This window comes from Mastacembelus armatus, chromosome 16 (assembly GCF_900324485.2).
Source record: "Mastacembelus armatus chromosome 16, fMasArm1.2, whole genome shotgun sequence".
NCBI classification, from domain to species: domain Eukaryota; kingdom Metazoa; phylum Chordata; class Actinopteri; order Synbranchiformes; family Mastacembelidae; genus Mastacembelus; species Mastacembelus armatus.
The window spans coordinates 8,311,442-8,331,386 of NC_046648.1; the positions used below are offsets into that span (position 1 = coordinate 8,311,442).

General features: G+C 41.2%; 1 protein-coding gene across 1 annotated transcript in view; it reads left to right on the top strand.

Annotated features, from left to right (window-relative positions):
• The window catches only part of LOC113122688 (zinc finger protein ZFPM2-like), a 91,163-nt gene extending 78,976 nt beyond the window's left edge, over nt 1–12,187 (top strand). Inside the window, exon 6 of the mRNA XM_026294183.1 lies at nt 11,679–12,187. Coding sequence (XP_026149968.1) covers nt 11,679–12,187 — 509 coding nt within the window. The remainder of the gene's footprint in view (nt 1–11,678) is intronic.
• Nucleotides 12,188–19,945: the final 7,758 nt, after the last annotated feature.

A 19,945-nucleotide genomic window follows, 5' to 3' on the forward strand; every position in this document is an offset into this window, starting at 1 on the left:
GCGTGCTGTAGGTACAGTAGTGTAGAGGACTAGACATCAGTGTCGTCCAGGTCAGACAGGGCCATCCATTTTCAAAGCCCCTGGGAAGAGAGAGAGAGAGAGAGAACGAGAAAGAAGAAAAGGAGAGAGAGAAGTGTGCATGTGCGTATAGAAAACGGAGCTGGGGGGTGGGTGAGTGGGGGGGCACTGATGCACTGTTTCTCTTAACTCTGTCAAAGCCACTCCATTGTGCTCCCCCGTGCAGTGAGTGGAAACCAATCTGTCATCGCTCCACTAGCCAGCATACTAGAAGAGGGCTAGACTGCTGGAAACACAAGTCTATTCAACGTGAAATGTAACTGGAATCTGAGCCCTTGGATAGCTGGGTTGAAAAAAAATTTTTGATGTAAGATTTTTGAACCCTGCTCTCCCACAGACTGTGAAATGGAAGCCGTGAGTACAGTATTTGGGTCTGTGTGAGATAGGTTTCAGTCTCGTATCGCTCCCTTTTTCATGGGAAAGTGATTGACATGTTTTGTTGATGGAACTCTATCCAAACCATGTGAGGTTTGCATAGGCATGAAGGGCTCAGTTAAAACCTCCTCACTCAGTGTTACCCAGAAGACTTGGCCTTCTTTGTTTAAGATTAGAGTTTTTTTTCTCTTTCTGGCACTGACAATATTTAGACAATCACAGTCACACAGGGCGTCTGAGTAACACAGGCAAAGTCTTCAAGTGGGGCTGTGAATAATATAAACTTCTTTTCCCTTTCCACATCCTGTCTTCCTTATTCTCACATCTGTCACCTTTAGAAACTGAGCATCACCTGGCCACTGCATTTCTGCTGACCACCTCTCCTGATGCCCTGATCTCACTAAGCCTGTATGCTGTTGAATAGTTGCTACTAATGCTGTGTTCCAATGCCATTTGGAGTCACTTCTTCCCCTCTCCTCACAGGAATCCCCCTTGCGCCATTTTCCCTGTAATCTCTCCACTCCTTTCTGTTATGGGGTGGCTCGCCCGCTGCTCCCACCACTATTTCTCAGCCCCTCTCCTTCTTACAACCAGCACCTCCACCATTTTAATCCCTTTGACCCAAACCCTGTGTGTTTCCCTGTATCAACAGCTCCTGGAGATTACATCCTGTCTGCCTCCTCACTGCTGCGTGCATTCAGTCACTGTGGCTGTAGCTGGCTAGTGCATGCAAGGGTCTTAGTCAGACACTGCTGGGTGTGATAGCCAGTGTGGCTAGTTAGCTTGCTTGGAGTCGTAGCCAGAGTGCAGACAGCTGGAAGAGAATTGAAAGTGGAGGAAGATATTTTGGGTACAGAACAGTAGCCTTGGGACCCTCAGGAAAACTTTGGCTTCCAAAAGTTTATTTAAACAGAAAGAAACATCAGAGATTTTGGGCAAATGCATGAGCACTAGTGTTTGATCATTTCTTTAAATGACTCTGAGTGAGTCGGCTAACCTTCAGCTGTTTCACCAGATCAGTTCAGTGGCCAGCAGTAGAGACCTGTTCTTCCTCTACCAGCCCACTCACCAGACAAGGTTTTCTGAATTCAGAGACAACTCATCTTTACATCAGCCCTTAAAATGTAGCATCTATGCATAACAGTGCAGTAAGGTTAAGGTTAGACTGAAGGATTTGAATGTCAGCGCTGGATGCAGTTAGTGAGGTGCGGATTTTTATAATGTAAGCATCATCCCTAGGGGGTACTGGACTGGAAAGTAAACCAGCAAAAACTCATTTTTTATTCACTAGAGTAAAAAGAACACAACAATAAGTCTAACTATATTTATACAATTTATAAATTTGTTTTCAAGAACTCATTTGAAATCATTCTGTAAAGAGATACAACAGTTTTACACATTTTTTTGTACTTATTTAACTTGTTTAAGTTATTTAGCTTATTGTGTTTCTTGCTCATTATAATATAAGATCAAACGTTAGTGAGACCTGAGCTCACTAAAATGTCTGAATCTGCTAATAAGCAATAAATGTCAGAAGTATGAAAGTTACATCAAGTTAGTTTCACAAATCTTCAAAAATCACATCTCTTGCTTTTTTGTTGCTATAAAATTAAAATATGAAATAGAATTGTTGAAATTAGAATTTTTGATGTAGTCTAGATGTCATATATTCCATTGTCAAACTATGATGAAGTTTGCATAATTTATATCATTTTATTGCACATAATGATGCAGCCTTTAAACCACTGGGTTACATTTAATATTTTACTCAGTATAACCAACATATATCTTCAAAGAGGCAGCTGAAACTCTGTAGGTCAAGCAACAAGATAGAAAAATGCATATGCGATGCTTCCATGAGGTATAGAAATTTGTTTCTGCAAATATAATTTATTTTAGAAAAAAGTCTGGGTTCAAGAGGTAAAGGGAGTTATCTGGAAGCAGCCTGTCAGGATCCTGTTCTGCTTCTGCATAGCATGTCAGAGAAGTGAAACAGCCATCAGGAAAGTTAGAGCCAGTGCTGTCGTTATGCTGAGGAGCAGTCTGTGCTCACAGAGGACACCTCCTCTTTCATGTAGTGTTTCTGCTAATGGGTTAGGGCTTTATTGATGTGAACTTATGTGATCATTGCATAAAGAAGTACCATTTCTCTCTGTCTCGCTCTCCTTCCTGCTCACTTTTCCTGTGGGCCACATTAAATCAAGCCTCCGACCTAGAGTCTAGTTAAATTAAACCCTATCATCATGTTGCCCTCTCATATCAGAGAACAGGCCTTTATATAGAAGGCCTGTAAATGGTGATTAGTGAGTGTTTTGATTAAAATTCAGCCACGTGTAATACTCTGCTGGAGCCAATCACCTCCTTCTCTCCCTCCTCCTCCTGTCTCTTTTTGCGTAAACATACATTGAGACGTGTGCACACATGCGTATATAGACACAAATCCTCACATCCTCTGCCTCTGTCTGGCCTGCTCTTATGGCTCAGTAGAGTGCAAGGCTGATTTAAGGGCCGTTACAAATGGGAAGGTTGCAAGTGAAGACAAAAACCGGAGACAAATCACACCACAGCAGTCTCAAGGTTTCTACTAGACCTATTCAGCTGGAGGGGAGCAGCAGAACAGTGAAAAATATATACACACTCCATCCTGTCAGAATGCTTTTGGCTTATCTTGAGTGACTGTCAAGGCTGGGAATATCAGGGAATGGACAGAAATATATAAAATTAATAAGCCGCTGGATGTTGTCGGGAGTTATGATGCTTCATAAATCCTGGTTTGATCATGGCGGACAAGGCTTAAACCCACAGCTTCCTAATGCGCACAGCAGTGTTTTGGACTGGATTTTATTCTGTTTGGGAGATAGAAGCCCTTAGCTGGCAAAAGTAAGATTTATCATCTCCCTACCCCCCTCTTTCTTTCATGAGTGACAAATATTAAAAAGAAGGCCTGAGGGAAGTTGGCAGCCATTACCACCTTTAATAGAAGGGCGCAGGCATAGCAAGGTGAAACTGGGGCCAAAGGCAGAGAAATGCTATTCAAAGAAAAGAGAGAGAAGCAGGAGAAGAGGGAGAAATTGGTACTAACTTATCAGTTGTAGTTCCTTTGTCGGGTCAGGGGTCTTGGGGCTTTTATTTGTTTGTTTGTTTCTTATACTGAAAGGATGGATGCTATCTCTCCCGCCATCCAAGCAGGTCTGCTCTGTCGAGAGCTGAAAGTAATATTTCATGTCAGGAATTAAGCAAGCCTACCCACCATCTCCCTTCTACAGTTAGACATCCAGCACATCCATCATCGCCTGCTGTTCCAGGTCAGTGTCGTCTTCGGTCCCGGAATGTAACTAAGTACATTTCCAAAACCTGTAAAGATGTACTTTTACTTCCCTTTCATGGGACTTTATACTTCTACTACACTACATTTGTGAAAGAAATATTATATTTTTTTCTCCAATACATTTATCTGACAGTTATACTTTAAGAAGTTACATAGAAAATAGTTAAAGACCTTTGGAAATGTGCTGCATTGTAAAAAGTACCCAACATTTCTCAAACCAAACAAATCAAGCAATTAATCAGCAGATTATAAATGTAATTATTTGGTGCACCTATGAACTATAGGTGTAAATACTGTTTATTCATTAATGCATAAGCAAAATAATGACTACAATAATAATAATAATCAATTTCTATACCTCTAATAATCTATAATATTCTGTTTCATTAGAGGCACTATATAAATCCATAGGTACATTTCATCTACTTTTCTTCAATAGTAAAAATATTTCCTGATAATCTGTATAAACCTTTACTGAATAATTGACTAGTAATGTAATATTTGCATAGTGTAGTGATGGTACTTTCAATTAAGTAAGGGGTCTGAATATTTTTCCACCACTGTTTGGTTTTGTCTGAATTACTTTCCTTTCACATGGTGTAGGGTGTGTAAATACTGTAAATATAACAGTGGAGAAGTAGACTAATTAGACCACCACGTCTAATCTCAGTGGCTTTACCCGTCAATAAAAATATTGTTAGTGAAGATGAAGTCTCTTTAAATGAAAGGCTCGGCAGTTTTGATATGTAAAACACATGTCACACTGCTTCATTCAGTAACATCCTGATGAGACAAGTTGTCAGCTAAAGAAAAATGTCAACAAAAACATCTTTGTTGGACCAAATCGGAATAATGACATTCTAATTTAAGACGGAGGCAGGGGTCATGCTTTTTGAACACAAGTTGTACTAAGTAAATTTATTCCACTTATTTCTTGTAACTGCACAAAAAAAGTAATGAGGTGTTGAAGATAAATATATGAAGACAATAAGTCATGCAGTCCTTTTCCTGTAGCTGCTTTTGAGTCAATTAGCACATTTCAGAGTGCCTGAAGAATATCATGCCTTATGTAGCTTCTCAATATGCAGCATCTGACTTTTATCCAATTACATTACGTGAGGTCTGTGGGCACACCGGGCACAGTGCACATAATGGAGGATGCCATCTTTGGTGTGATATTCTCCAACACTTTTCCATTGCATATGCCCGTGGCTCTCACTATGAATTATTCAAAGGCTTCTTCTACACAGAAGAGAGTGAGGAGCTCAGCTCCATAGTAAACAGATTTTCTGCTCGCCATCCTCACAAATCTGAAGTGTAGGACATTGTAAGTGCAAAATAATTACATGGTGGCCCCTTTCCCCTCCTGTCTGAGTTAACCTGGTCTTGAAAATACATTTTGTCTGAATAACATTTTGTCATTGGTGAAACTTGGAGTTAATTGAAGTTTTGTTGCACAGGACCTGAATGTAGAGATGCATGATTTATATTTCCAACTAATTCCATGTAAAATAATCTTGTATTTAAATATTTCTTATCCATTTTTTATCTCATCAAACATATTTGGCTCAGGAAACAGCTCCAATGGGGTACCAGAATTTGCTCTCCCTCTGTTGATTCATTAAACTATAATAGATAACAGCCCTAGAGTTTGACTGTGGCTATGTATAATCACTTTAGTTCCTCACTGGCTATTGTGCTGTGAAATAGAAAATATGAATATTACATGGGTTTTAAATCCCTACAAAATTTCTTTTTTTCAGAACAAGAAAATTGACATATCCATTGCATTACTGCGGCACCCATCTTTGGTTAATGGAGATTTCACATTATAGCGCTCACATTATAGCACCATGAAATATGCTAAGCATTTAAGAAAAGTGAACTTTTTAAATAGTCCATCAGTTTAAAAAAAAAGGGGGGGGGGGGGGGGGGGTTATGAGATTTCCCAATGCTTTTCTTTGCTTTGGGGATTTGTCCTGACCTTGAACTGCTCGTATCTTCCAGTGCAGATCTGTGGCAGTGACACATGTCATGTGTTGGAGAGGATTGAGGAGGAAGCAGAGGAGACAAGAGGGAGTGAACTTGGTCTGTAGCCCAGTCAGAGTCGGAGTTCGCCCTTGTGTCAAAGGATGGGCATGTTTGGCCCAAAACACAGACTGCACCTCATCCACTAATCTCAGCACGAAAACACCTTTGGGTGGCTGATTAGAGATGAGCTTGCATACATTTTAGAATGTCGAAGAACACGGAGACAGTTCAAAGCTGCCCTGAAATTCCTGGGCAGCGGGGAGGGATGGCTATACGTGGGAGAACAAGAGAAAGAGTGAAGAAGAGGGGGGAGGATCTCCACATTCTCCTCTTGTAAAGCCGACCTGGCTGAAACTAAGCCAAGCCTCCCTTTCTCCTTCCTATTTGGCTTTGTAGGAAACCCTCCATGTTGGCTATCTGTGCTTGTTCGCTCCCACTCAGTAGAAATACACAAACTATAAAAAAAAAGATGCTCCTCATAAAGAGACGACCTCTTAAGAATCCCCCTCTCCCACTTGAATCTTGTGTTTACCATCTTGTAGTTGAAAGCACATTATCACCTGAGAACGAAGTTAACGCTCATCGACCTGCTATGTTTCTTTGCATCAGTGCGACGCTTGACTGAACACCCCCTTCTCACCCAGACAGATTGTACGAAGGCGGTGGAATAATTTGTTATCGACTCACCAATGCTCTGAAACTGAGATCAAAAATCTGCAAACTCCCCAAAGATTAACATCTGTATTTTACAAAGATGGTTAATGTCACATGGCTGACAACTCTCATCATGTCCTGGTTATCTTTGAAAGCGTTTAACTTTAATCATCAAAAGGCTGCGGTTTACCTTCACACTAGCATGTCTGTAAATAAATAAATCAAAAAGTTTGTTTTTCTCCCAAGTCAAAAGGAACCTTTCCTTTGTCTTTGTGTTTAGCTCCTTTTTGCGTCGACATGAGGCTAAAACCCTAAAGACTACAACATTTAGGAAAGCTCCTAAATAGCGGCTCTGAAGCTAGGTTTGAGCTTTGTCATCACGCTTGAAGAATTTCCTTTTAATGTACTGTAATGTGAAATTCAGTGGGGACAAGTTTAATTGAGTTTTACACAAACCAGTTGGGAGTAGCGCTGGAAGGTAGGTGATGTTGAGGTTTTTAATCTCTGGCTCCGGAGAGGCTTGTTGACGGAGTGGTTCTTTCTCTTTGTGGAGAAAAAAAGAGGAAGCCTAAGAAATGATACATCCATGGATAAAACCAATTGGCAACCCTCAAAGGGACGGGGGGTGATAAGGCAAATCCAGCACTTGTAGAGAAATAAAAGAATCCAACTGTTCATTAAAACGGGAAACAAAACAGGCGATTGAGAAAGAAGGCAGACTGCTCAGTGGAGGAGTGAGTGAAACAGACAAACAGAGCCAGAGATATCAGAGGAAAGGATTGGAAAATAATCAAGGATTTGTGAAGAGAATTAATAAGGAAGATAGGCACAAATAAGCATTTTTTTTTTCTGACTCTCAGCAAAATTAGTAGGGATGGACTACAATTACCAAACGAGAGAAATGGCATAAGCTACATAGACGACTAATTATAAAGGATAACCTAGATATGAAGGTTGCTGTCTTTTTTATTTTACATACTTAGACTGTGAGGCAGGAGGGTCTTTGTGCTCAGCATACCAGATATTGATTGGATAGAGAATATTCACAGTGTTTAATATGGTAGTATTCTGTAATTCTCTGCCAGCAGTCTACACTCTGCAGTGAGTATATAATCCACTGAGAGAAGCAATGATTTTAACTTTATATAAAAGCCTTTTTTTTAACCACTGGGGCAGTATTTTAACACAGGGAGAGCCAGATAATTTTCTGGGTTTAAGATAAAGCCAACAAACAATCAACTGAAAAGAATGCATATCATTACAATTATTATTCTCTTACGTGATCCAAAAAGTGTAACAACACTGGTTTGTACAAAAAGCAGGTCTAAAAGCCACTGAAGGACCTTATGTGGAAGAATGTTTCATTGTATGGTTTAAATTAGGCAAATACATGACGGTTGTTTGGCCTTAGTGGTAAATTCAAACTATTACTGACACAGAATTGAATATTCAGTGTTTAAAAATGTCCGTCGCTGCTTCATTTTAGGCTTTGGTCTCCTCACCAACAATGCACTGCAGGACAGACAGACTTTTGCATGATGTTGCCGTTGGACTGTTTATTTCTGACAGTAATTCACCTCCTGGAGGTTAGTTGACTCTATCATCTGACCCAGCTCTCGGTAATGGGGTTTGGAGTCAGGGACTTAAGGTGATCCAAACAAAGCGCTAATGAAAGACTGAAGAGGAGAGGTTGGAGGAAAGGCGAGATGGGAGGGGAGCAGTGGAGACAGAAACTGGCAGTGAAATAATCAGCACTTGTATGATCGGCCACTGAGACATTCCATTGGTGTTTTGTGTGAAAGAGAGCCATTCATCAACATATCAATAAAAATATGGAGTAGATTATTATTGTGTTTGCTTACCATGGGCCTCCATCATAAATAATGGCTCTGCCGCTGCTGCCTGTATTAATTATAATTAGAATGCTGATAATGTGTGTGCTCTTTTATTACAGGAGCTGAATCAATTTTACAGTTTTATTCAGCCCCACAAGGTCACACAAAGTTGCCAGTTGCCAAAGATGACTCTTTGTAAAGCAAGGAGGCCTGAAAGAAGCAGGATAGAGAGATCCAAACTGGCCAGAGAGATGTCTCGTCATCTTCAAATAGCAGCTATTATTGATGAGCTTTACTTCAGTGTCACAAATTTGTGAACTGATGAATTGAAGGAAACGTGATATTAATCAGAGTCTAGTGAATTGACTTTAATATAGTATATATATTTAATACAGTAGCATCTATGAGTCATAAAACCAAAACAATGTGCTGAAAGACACTAAAAAGCTATATAGATCTGAGGCTTTAGGCAGAACTGGGTCATTATTCTCTGTGGGTTGGTCACTTTAAGCAAAACCTTTTACAGTTCCTTCATTCAGCAGTAAATATAAAAAAATATTGGTTGGTTACTATTCTGCTCAATATAAGTTAGCACATATTACAGCAAAGTATTATTTATTTCTCTGTACATTGTTGCTTTCATCAACCCCAGATAAGTGAATCTGGCATATGTTGTCAAAGTGGCCCCCATGTAAAACCACATGAAAGATAACAAAGAGCCACAAACAGAACGGTTTTTCACCAGTGTGGAACTTGTTGGGTTTGGTTTGCATTTGTTGACAGTTCACAGGAGAGAGTGTGTTTTGGCCAAATGGTGAATCTCAACTTAGTCTAAATTCATAAGGCACCCCACTGACTTGTTTCTCTGTTTCCCCGTTCCTCACAAGTTAGACTGTCAGATGGCCTAACAACAATGGATCTCACCAGCCTATCAGCCAGCCTCCTACCTTTCATTGCCCGCTGCATTGCTTTAAAGACTGGATTTAGCATGGCTTGGCAACGTTCAAACCAACAAATCATGCCACACATATAAAAAATGAAAAAAGAAATCTACATATCTGTTTGCCCCATTTTCACATCTGAAATGCATTGCATTCAAGTAGCAACACATTAAACTGGTCTCCTCCCACTATGTGTCCAAGTCCACGGTGGTTTGTTTCTAATGTGTCTTCTCAGTGAGTCACCTGTTAGAACAAATAAGCCCATAATCTTTACAATAAACAAGATCATCCTAATTAATGTTATGCATACACAGAGATTTGTCCAATTAGAGACATGTTTATATCCATAGGATGCTGTGTTTCTAAATTGCTATATAGACATAAATGTTCCTATTAAAAGCAACACACATATTTGTATGTAATGATAAATTTGCATTTTTTGAAAACTGTAGTATCAGTGAACAAACATTTCACGTTTCATTTGCTCTTGCCTTCTGTCACCCATTAATAATTGGGTGTGCATTTCCTTTCTAGGGCAAGTTGTTGTATTTTTTTCCTGTGAATGTTAAAATGACCCTATGTTCCCCCATGAATGCGTGCATCTGTCATGAAATTATACATTCCATCAGCCCTCATTGAACTGGGCACAGACTCTGTGCCGCAGACTCAGGCTCTGGCAGTGAATCTTGATTATGGATTCTGTGATATTGTAAATGACTTGAGATTCCTCTGAATGTTTTGGATTAATCGGTTTGTGCAGATGTGGTTCCCTTTTTGGTAGGCGCCATCTTGAACAGTTGCTCATTTCCATTCCGCCACCACATTCTGCATACAAAGCAGATTTCCAGATAGGTAATCCTTGTAAGGTTTTTAGAAGACAGGTTATTAGAGGATTGAGGGTTCTGTATGTGTGTGTGTGTGTGTGTGTGTGTGTGTGTGTATGTGTGTGTGTGCGTGTGTGTCCGCATGGAAGAAAATTATGTACATGTTTTAAGTTGGTGACAATGAGCTGTGTCTCAAGGCAGGAGACATAGTAACTGTCTCCTTTCACTTCTCACCTAACAACATCCCACTCCCTTAAAAATGAGCACACACCAGGTACCCAGACACACACGCACAGACACGCACACACACACACACACACATACATGCTGCCCCTTTTCTCTCTCCACCACCACCCAGAATTCTTTGAAATGCCTGAGGCTAAAAAGCTGGTTACTCTCCCCTGGCTTTCAGCTCACAGCTCCAGATTATTCCTGAATGCCAGAGCTGATTTACCCCCATCATCCTGCAAATCCCCCCTACCCCTCCATCACCCAACCCTGTCTTGAAACTGGCTCTACCTGTCACCTGTCAGATGCACCCCACCTTTAAGTGGCCAGTTATTTTCCATTGGTTTTAGATGTCTTTCATATCATGGCTCATTAAAGCGCAGCGCAGTAGGCAGCATATTTACATAGGCTACTGGGGGGGTTTTAATTTGCGTCGGTACAGAGCATGACCGGAACTGAAGAGTGCAGTGCCAAAATGACTTTTCACATGGTACCCACCCCCCAACCCACCCCCCACTTTCCAGCACCACCCTCCCCTACCTCATCCATTCCCATATGAAAACATGAAGCTGGGTGTAATTGCTTGAACGGGACACAAAGACGGAGACAGAGCCATCACCAAGGGGACGGGGGTTTCTCCCAAGTGACAGACGATGAGGCCAATTAATGCCGGCAATATGCAGTCTGTGGTTGTGGTCGTTCTACTGAATATATACCATTGGTCTGTTGGAAAGCCTCTACTCTTTCAGCCACTGTGCAACTTCCTAATTTTTCCTCACTTTGTCTGGCTACTGTATTGATGACTCAGGCCAGAATCAGACTATCCTGCCATCTGCAGCTCCACTTTCATACCAGTAATGACTGTGTTTATGTTTATTTAGTTAATTAGAGGATATTTTTCAACATCAAATTGATACTTTAATCATTGCAGCTGAGCTTGAGGTGAGTTTTAAATATAATTAAAAGCTTTGAAGTCTATTTGCATCATTATATTTGTAATTTTTTGGGGGGGTCAGATTGGCCCATTTTTTTTAGATTGTCTGCATATGAAATTAGAAGTGAAATGAAGTCTTTCATAAATCTGTATTTTGTGCTAAACTGTCCCATTAGGCATGAGTGTAAGTGTAATGCAGTACACTTGCAGTACAGTAACTATGGATGAGGTGTTTGTTTTGTTTTCATTGCTGTTTTCTTTTTAGATGACAGGGGGAAAGGCCCTCTGCTGAATTATTTACATGACAAGATAGTGAAGCTGCCAAATTCTGCGTCAAGATAGAAAGCAATAACGTAATTTCCCTCAAACAAGATTTTCAAGAGAGATTCCCAGTTCCCAGCAAAGACTCATGTATCATTTTGAGATACCATTATCAGTTTCTGCTTCAAGATTCTATTCAAAAAGACAAGGGGGGGATAGAGGGTAATATTGTCCTAACATCCTCTGTGTCTCTCCCAAAATACAAGGAGCACTGGGAGATTCAGCAGTTGCAGAGTCCGTTCCTCAAACATTTGCTCTCCTCCCACATCTCTCTAAGGACCCGGCACTACAAACTGGCTCCTGCAGATGCACTCCAAATAGCAGGCTGTTCATCATGCATTGTCATAGAACAGGCTCATTCTCCTGCCCCGCCTCCCCCCTCTCAAATCCCCCTGCCCATGTACCCCCCTGTCTCTTCCTCATCTCTACTGATGCTCCTGCTGGCCCTACATCCCATCGCAGCGCTGGGATATCAATCAACAGCAATGAGGCTGGCTCTGACTTCCTCATCATCCCAAACAACGCTTCCCATGTCCATGCGCCACACCCCAGCAAAGATGTCTGGGATGCCATGCGGGACGGATTGGTGTAAGGATGGACAGACAGACAGGCAGGCAGACAGACACCCAGCCATGTGATTTCAGTGTAATTTTGGAAAGCATATTGTCTAATTTTGCCATCTGTCCGAGAGGGAGCGATGGCAGCATGGAGCTCATTTGCCGTCTGCTTGCTTTATTGCGGCTATACAGAACAAGTTTTTGGAGCAGGATGCAAGCCCGGGTGTGCAGCCCACTGGAGCTGAGAGGCGTGTCGATACAGGCACCAGGTTCCCACCACTCTATCATGGGCTACTGTGTGTCTGATATCCAGAGACACATGCAAAATACCTCAGAATGAAAGCTTGGATGCTGCTGATTTTAGAAATGTATCAGTAAAGATTTAAAAATTCAATTTAAAAACAAATTCTTGACTATCAGCTGTTCTTTTTCATTCTGAGCACAAGTTGGAAAAATGTTTAGTACTCTATGACAGTTTTCAGTTGTCTCTCATACCACCAGGCCATTATGAATTTGGTCCAGTTTGTGGCGAGTGGTCATATAGACACACGCACACACACACACACACACACACACACACACAGCATCACTGTCACACATTGTGGATCACGTCTGGTTCAGCTGCTCCTTGGCTCTGACATTAATACAGAGCAGATTGGTGGAGATCTGCAGCCCTTGTTGTTTGATCTTTCCTCCTCTTGCCACATTTCCTGGCACTAACCCCCTGCCACACCGCGTGGCGCAGGCAGGACTGGCATGGCCTCAACGTGCCTGCCAGGTTTGTTCTCTGTCTTCTTCCTTTTCCAACTTATTCCCTTATGCCTGCTCCATGGATTCAGTTCTGCAAATTACAAGAGCTCCCCTACCCCCAGCGACAGCCTAGATTCAAGAGACCTTCAATCTACCAGTTTGTATTCTTCAGAAAGGAGTGATGCTACCTCGGCCTGCGATGTGTCGCTGCTTTGCTTTTTTACATGATAACTGTCCCCTACACTGAACTGGGTTATTGTCCTCACTCTCTTTTCCAAGTTTTGTTAAAAGATTCTCCTCTGAAAAACTCCTACTGATGCAAATTATTCCACCAAATACTAGAAGCATTAATCTGTAAGGCTGGGACTAAACATTAGAGACACACGAGGTTTCACCTCAGAACAAAAAAAAAAATCTACTTAGCCAACAGACTCAACGTGAACAAACACTGTATTCTCTTATCAAGACTCCATCCCTTTACATTTTCTGTTTACTCAGGACTCTCATTTGGCTCATAATGCTGCGAGTCTCAATAGAGAAATTGTTTAAAATGTCTCAACTGAATGTATGAATTAAAAGCAAATACATCTCAGAGGTAAAGGAAGCATTAACGACTCATGTATAAGACAGAATAGTCTGTGAGCACCATACAATAATGTCCTTTCCCTGCCATTCCTCCCGCATTTGTGAACTGGATGGGTGGGGGGAAAAAAGCACAAGCTAATTTGGTAATAACATTGCCTCACAATGTCGGCACCCAATTTGCACGGTCTATCTGCCATTTTACAACAATCTGCCTTCCCTTTTATGAATCGGCATCAGATCTTGGCCTTATCTCCCCCCTTTTTTGCGTTAACCACTTCATTTGTGACTAATGGCACACGCGCGATCGTTATCGTTCTAATTTATTCCAAGTTTAAGATGAAGGGCCGGATAAGGTGTGAGAGACAATAAGTTGAAAAAGCCAGTGTGATGCCTCAGTTAATGAGGCACATCGTCTTTTTAGCGCCGCCGGGGTCAAAAGCAGAACACCCGCTGATTGAGAGTGAAGAGAAGAAAACTGAGCTGGCAATTCAGAAAAGAACAGAGAGGCAGGTGAACTAGGGGATTCTCCGGTAAAAATCAGCCACTGAAGGAGATAGAAGATCATCAAAGCTGTGTAATAGTAGCTCAGTGAGTACTTGGAGATGAGGGTTATGATGAGGCCTGTGAGGGAAGACACTGACATGGATATTGCTGATGTCTGAGCTCAGATAGCTGTACCTTCAAAAGGGCAGTAGTGAGTGAGCTGGTAGTGTGAAAGAGTTTTCCTTAAGTATGTTAAATATACTTGTTTTTAATTTGTTAGGGAAGAGGTCATGATAGTGGACGTTTTCTTTTTTTTTTTTTTTACCATGTTAGTTTTCCCATGTGATCGTGCAATACAATGGAGTGCAATGCATAACATCTAAAGCATGTTAACACGTAATGTTGTGAATGTTTAATGTGGGTCATGTCAGTCCCTGGTTCGTGTTAAAAAGAGACTTAATTCGCATTTAATACAAACAAAACATTTTCCCAGTCATGAATCCAAATGTTTTGGTAGCCTAAATTTGGCTACCAGTTAAAGTTACATTCTAGAAATCACATTTCCATCCGTGTATTTATAGATGCCTGATTTTCTTTGTTTGAATCAATATCTTATGCATCAAAGACTTGTTATTTGAAAGGCTATATTTTAAATGAAGGCAGCCCAAAGACACATTGCTAATGACCATTCATTGGTTTGGCTACTTTTCCCTCGCCCTCCGCAGAAGAATGGAAAGCTGCTCTCAGGAGGGAACATAGTGCCTTCTAATGTGAAACACACAGGATCAGTCTGTCTCTCAGGCCTCCTGGGCAACATATGGAGCCCTCCAAGTTAGTGTTCAACTTCCCAAAGGCTGTTGTGAGAAGTGCTGCACTAACTGCAGCCCTCAGAGAGCTAATTAGAAACCCTTGTGCATAAACCTTGCTTGGAATTTGCTGTGGGCAGCACCAGCCCCAACCAAGGCAGGATCTGTGCTGCCTGCAAGATAATAAACAAAATTTGCATATAATGTCAACTTTTGGCACCCTTCAGTGATGGCCTCTCCGCTCTCATGGCATCTTTTTGAAGCACATCTATCAAAAAAAGTTTGGGTAAAATGTCTGATCCTGTACAGTCTTTTGAATGTGTGAGAGAGTTTTGCATTCAATCAGGCTTTTTTTTTTTCCTATTAGAATTCTGGATGCCTAAATCCTCACTAATTATCACTCCCACCTGCAGTGGTTTAAACCTGTGATTTCTAACAGATAAAAAGTCCCACAATAAGAAATCCCTACAATACATATTTAGCTGTGGAGTAATTAAGCTGTATTAGACTTCATTCATACCTGCCAGAATGTAACACTGCACTGTTACACAGTGACGCTTTCAATTAATGAAAATGTCTAAACCAGCATACAACTGGGATCGCTATGCAGGGTCTAGCTCGACTGTATTTGTCATGCACTGTAAGCCAACACAATTACGCAGACCTAACATAGTAATTGCTAAGTAGCAGCTCTTACAATGGTAGAAATGGAATTACCTTGACAGAAAGGGCTAGTAGGTCTAGTGAGGAATGGAGGAATGGGAGGAAAGTGAGGGAAAAAGGAAAAAAAAAAAAAAAAAAGCGACCTTTTACCAAAGTGTAAATCATGCTTCACTTTTAAGAGCTGGGAAAATAAATAATGTCTAAAAGTGCAATGATTTCAGTGATTTAGGGGAGCTTTTGAGAAGCGTATTACTAGAGGTGACAGCTTGTGGGAGATAGGCAGGTTGTGTTAAGAGGAAAGGATAAGAGGCTATGACATTATGTCTGCAGGGTTAAGGTGTCAGAGTCAAAGCATGAACCACTATTACTGGATCAATACTTCTCAGTTTTGCACTTATCTCTGGCCCGATGGTTAGCAGCAGCTTTTCTGGATATACACAAGGACTAAATGCCATTACTAAGAGGGACACTGCCAGCTCCGCTTTCTATAACCAGAGAATAGCGTTGTAACAGGAAATGTTAAATATCTGAGCTTTTTTTTTTTTTTTTTTTTTTTTTTTTGCAAGGAAGGGCTCATTTCTTCAAATGGTTTCCTGGGCTCCATGAAGGCTGGAAAGCTCTCTAGTATTACTTCTTTTTATAACACTCAATAGAACAGTACTGCACTTTATTAAACACACATTTTTATATTTGGATAGGTGTCAAAAAAGTCCAGTTTTTGTTTTATTACCCTACATTAGGTTTGGTCATGTCCTGCTGCTGAAATGTGTTCTCAAGTAAAGTGCAGTCCATCTTTTTATGCTCTAGGGGACAAAAACAAAAATTTTACTCATGTCATGTCTGCTCTCACACAGGGAAAAAAAAAAACACTGTCACAGTCAGAAACAGGAAAAGTGAGTACTTTCAAGTCTTTCATTAAACTTCTGAAGCTTCCGAGTTAATCCTTGCTGTACATAGAACAAAACCTCAGCATTCAACAATATAAAAAAGCAGAGAGAGAGGGTGAGAGAGAGCGAGAAAGAGAAAGATGGTGGGGTGGGTGGGTGAGGGTGTTGGGGAACTGGCCTGATCGCTACATATTCATATTCCTATGCAGGCGTTATCACTTAAAAGGCTTTCTAATTACAACAACAAGACAAAAACTCCTTGGATTCCTTCCAGACCCGCTAAATGATAAAATAAGCTTGCACTCTCTCTCCTTCTTAATCTCTGCAAAGCACCTTGGAGCCTCATCTCCCAAATACAGGCGAATGAATGTGAAAATGCCATTTAGAGATGCAGGTGTGACATTTGATAAGAAACTTCTGGATTAAATATGTTCTGCTAATGAGGAACCCAGCTACCCCATCAGGGCAAACTATTGGTGGGATTGTGTGCACGCAGATAACATTCCACACGCAAACATCCAAATTCATTATTAATAAACAGCCGCAGTCTCTCTATCACACAGAAAGTCTGGATCCTTCAGTGGAGAGACAGGGATGTTGCGTCTCATTAGGAGAGGCTAAGGAAAAGAAGGGGGAGGTATGGGCGGTGTGTGTGTTGGGGGGGTATGGGTTCAACTGTTTTCATATTTAGCTGTTTGGGCTTTTTTGGGGAAAGGGAGGAGGGGGTGCAAAGACAATTTTCAAAGGGTATGTTAATGGTGCATTGAATGTTGGAACAAAAGGGTTGAAAGTTCCAGGGGATCTGGCAATGAATGTAATTCTCTGGCTCCTGCTAATTCAGAAAAGAGGGGATCGCAGACTAAGCCATTGGTGCAGTAGACTGGGAAGTCCCTGGCCCCAGCTTGACATTTATAACGATTTGGAGAAGATTAAAGCCATATTACTGCTGTAGTCTATAATGTGGCTCTGTAATGAGGTGTGAGTGCACTACCGTCCTTTGGAAGTTAGCCACTGTTTCAGACCTTCAAAAAGGAAAGACACGGAGACAGCATTTCTAAGGAACATGGATACTTGACTGTATTGTAGTCGTCTCCTGTGAAAGACTGAGGCTGGGTGCTGGAGTTAGACAGGACTCTAGAGGCCTGCCAGCGGAAGCTGAGGCAGCCACCGCTGAAGACTTGTCAGTCTAAACCAGCTTAGTTCAGCCAGCCAGCTAGTCTCTGAGAGTGACAGGCAGCATTTTGTTATTCGGACCAGTAACTGAGGGTCCATGTCTGCATGGAAATATTTGATATTCAAATAGAAATTACAAATGGAATGTGTTATTTCAGTCACAGAATATGGCTGTGCACTTTTTTGAGGATGCATACAAACTCAGAAAAAGTTACTGCTACAGGAATTCTGCCAGCCCTCTGTTTTGACAATTATTATTTTGGCCTCTTTTTTTTTTTTTTTTCTTTTTCTTTTTACGCTACATAGTAAAAAAAGGACAGTGCCAATTCTAAAACCAGCCTTGGAAAAATGAATATTCTGAAAGGTTTTTTAAAAAATGCATGCGTTATCTACAAAAATAAAAACACAGGTAATTCTGCGTTAACGTGTGCAAATGAAGGTTGCAGGTGTCGTCCATCCATTTAAACGCTCTTTATGATGTTAATTAGTTGTTAGCGTAATTTTCCTGCCTCCGCCATCAACCGTGAGAAGTTCAGAGACCTGCTGTTAACTGAGAGTCAATGCCATGGCACCATTTCAAGAGCTCCCAAACAGGACGGCCAGTGATAACGAACAGGTGATGGGGCCTGATGCCTATGGCAGCAGGATATTGCAAAGACAATTGAATTCATAGGGAGAAATGAATCTTCTGGACAGCAAATCAAATGTTAAAACAACACACATTGCATGCAATTTGCTTATGCAGAATGGTGATAAAGTGTGCTTATTTAAAAGATAAACAAAGGGGGAATCTAGTGCAGTAAATTGTGCATGTGTGTTTATTCCCTATGAGTAATGCCAGAGGTTTATAGTCCCAGACACAGCCAGTCGTACTTTATGGCTCCTCTGTTTGTGTGATAGCAGTATTTATGATATTGGAATTTATGTTGTACTGTATTCACACTGGCTGTGTGCTGGTGGTGGTCTGTATTTAAATGTACTTAAGCAGATTTGGTGTTTGTCTTGCATTTGAGTAAATGCCTTTGAATGATGTCAGTTTTAGCAAGAGGTCAGATTCATTATCCCCTCAATGCTTCTCACAGGAATCCGGCCTCCCAAGGTTAAATTCAACATTCCACGTTTTCTCGAGGAATGAAAGCCATTCTAATAGAGAGGCGTTTCATCTCGTCAGTCCCTGCTACAGCTAATCTTAACCCCTCGCAATAACATTTCCACTCTGCTTCCCCCGACTCCAGACATATTTGCTCTCCCTTGCTGCTTGTGTCCTGTTAAGATTTAAACAGCAAACATAAAATGCAGAAGATAACCTGTGAAAAAGCTTTGGAGAGACTTGACTCCGAACATTATTTTAAAGACCAGATCTGAGAGCTCTGGCGCAGCAGTCGGGAGCGATTATCTGCTGTGATCCCTCTCCGATGCACCAAAGTCATTCATCTGCCGATCCGCCACCCCCTGCACACACACGCAGCCCTATGCAAAGGCAGGCCCCTAATCATGTCGACACCGTGTGTCAGTGCCGTGGATGAGCAAGGCCTAGAGATGAGAACAGCTCTGTAAACATGGGCGGGCAGCAGGGAGCTTCCCTCTCTCCCCACGCTGCTCAGAATAAGCAAAAGGAAAGATTTAGGGATTTTGCTGGGGCCCAACTTTGTAGTATCGGCTCAGAGTGTTTATTTTTTTTGACATTTTCTGGGATGCTTTCTATAGGATATTGTTCTTAGCTCATGAAGCACCGCCTGCCCTTTGTAAGATGTCTTTTGTCGATACTATTACAATTTTGGATCTGGACTTTTGAATCTGTTTTATTTTCCCTTTATGCACTCCTTTGTATTTAACTCTTCAGTATCTGCTGTGTCCCACATATTGTCTGCATGTTTTGTCAGTGACCTTTGCTGTTGACCTCTAATACTCAGATAAACCAGCAGAATCTTTATGAGGAACTCTTATTATACTGCTCTAGCCGTTTTACATTTGACCTCCATATTCAGTCAACTTTTTTCCAGCACTGTCGATTATGAACTATCATGACAGACTAGTAAATCTAGTGTGCATCAACTGTGTGCATTCCATAAACAGGCTAATACAATTGGCTGTATCAAATGGGATGTATATTAACAACAGTCAACTGTGCTCTCCCCTGTCAGGATTCTATTATGGAGCATGCTCCCGCCCCTTGTTTTGATACAGCAGTAATTTAAAGAGCGATCTTAATTGACTTATTTTTTCCGCATGTCTGTCGGAGCTTGTGCATGCACTGCAATAAGAGTCTTGTTTCTTTATTGGGCCACACACAATGTACTGAGTTCAATTTTACCATTCATAATGAATGCAGCCTCGCCATTCAGATGCAGCCATAAGCACACAGCAGATAAGAATTTAATTAAATGTAGATTAAAACCAAACAGGAAAACACACTGGCTGATAATTTTTTTATCATGTCCCCTGGTCATATTTTTTTCCCTCATACTTTCGACTTGTTCTTCCTTGGGCTA